This window comes from Hipposideros armiger, unplaced genomic scaffold (genome assembly GCF_001890085.2).
Source record: "Hipposideros armiger isolate ML-2016 unplaced genomic scaffold, ASM189008v1 scaffold_854, whole genome shotgun sequence".
NCBI lineage: Eukaryota > Metazoa > Chordata > Mammalia > Chiroptera > Hipposideridae > Hipposideros > Hipposideros armiger.
Genome location: NW_017732204.1, coordinates 465,764 through 467,135, shown reverse-complemented (window position 1 = coordinate 467,135; position 1,372 = coordinate 465,764). Strand labels below are relative to the sequence as shown.

General features: G+C 32.0%; 1 protein-coding gene across 1 annotated transcript in view; it reads left to right on the top strand.

Moving 5' to 3' along the window:
- Positions 1 to 1,372, top strand: part of EXOC2 (exocyst complex component 2) — a 285,694-nt gene that overhangs the window by 168,213 nt on the left and 116,109 nt on the right. The window contains 2 exon segments of the mRNA XM_019629429.1: positions 142 to 201; positions 876 to 937. Of these exon segments, the coding sequence (XP_019484974.1) occupies positions 142 to 201; positions 876 to 937 (122 nt within the window).

Sequence of the window (1,372 nt, the reverse complement as noted above, 5' to 3'; positions counted from 1 at the left end):
CATGTGCAGCCCTCTTCAGAGCAAGATTTCCCACACTGGAGGCAGTTTTCCATGTGTTAACTTTTTATGTTGAACTTCATAAACAAAAGTTTTGTTTTCTTAGCCAAGTCTGAAATTTTTCATCGAAATTCTTCCTTATAGGTCTTTCAACAACCTAAAACACAGGAGGAGGTGTGCCAGCTGAGCATCAATATCATGCAGGTAACAAAAAAAAAGCGCTGACATCCTGAGCCTGAAATAATGCAAATTATTTGTCACCTTCCCTTTATTTATAATACATATGTAAAACATATTAAGGATGTATTCATTTTTCATCATCAGTACTTAATAGTGTATAGTAAATAAGGTAACAAAATAAAATTCAAGGTTAAGATTAATTCCAGTTTGTTTTAGCAATACCCCAATATTTCATTTCTGTTGTGCTCCTCTGTTGTGTGTTCTCATGGTACTTTATCTGTATTTCTGTTGGAACACAGACTAAATGACATGGTAGTTGTTTACACGTGTCTAGAATGTGATGTTCTCTGATTGGCACCAGTGTTTTGTGGTCACATAAAGAAAGGTAAGCATGGGTGAGCATGTGAGTGAGATAAAAGAAAAGGTGTTTTTCATAAAATATATATGAGAATTCAATATTTGGATCACAGTATAGATGCTTTTATTTTTCTATCACTTATGCCACATACACTGGTGGGATCTATATTACTTATGGGAGATATATATATACATATATACGAGTATGCGTATATACATAGACACCTCTTATAGGATATGTGTTTCTGGTTTTTTTTAATTTACATACAATTACTTTTAATGTCCAAATGGATTAGCATCTAAGAGTTCATGCCACTGAATCTTCTTATTTTTTTACTTAGATTTTTATATATTGTCTGGAACAGTTGAGCACCAAACCTGATGCAGATGTAGATACTACACAGTAAGTAAAACTGAAATTACTCTCAGTGATGGATTTGGGAGGATTGAAAATACAGGCTAATGTCATATATTTTGTTGTATATCCTAAGGCTTCCAGTAAGACAGATAGTTACATTAATGTCATATTTTTCTATATTTGACCTATGTTCTTTCCATAATTTCCTTATAAGGAAATTATCTCAGCATTACTAGAGACATGTTGAGCAAACTGAACACATGATTAGCTTACTTATTATCTAAACAAAGAAGTTTCATAAATAACTCAGTGGAAAATTAAAATGTATTACTCCTAGTTGTTAACTTTTTACAATTCAGGTGTTTGAGGATTGCACTGATACTCTTGTTAAAAACTCATTATGTTAGTAGGATTAAGTCTGGTTAGCCTTAGTTGTTTGAGCTGTAAGGACAAATCTTTTTTTTTATAAAGATTTTATTG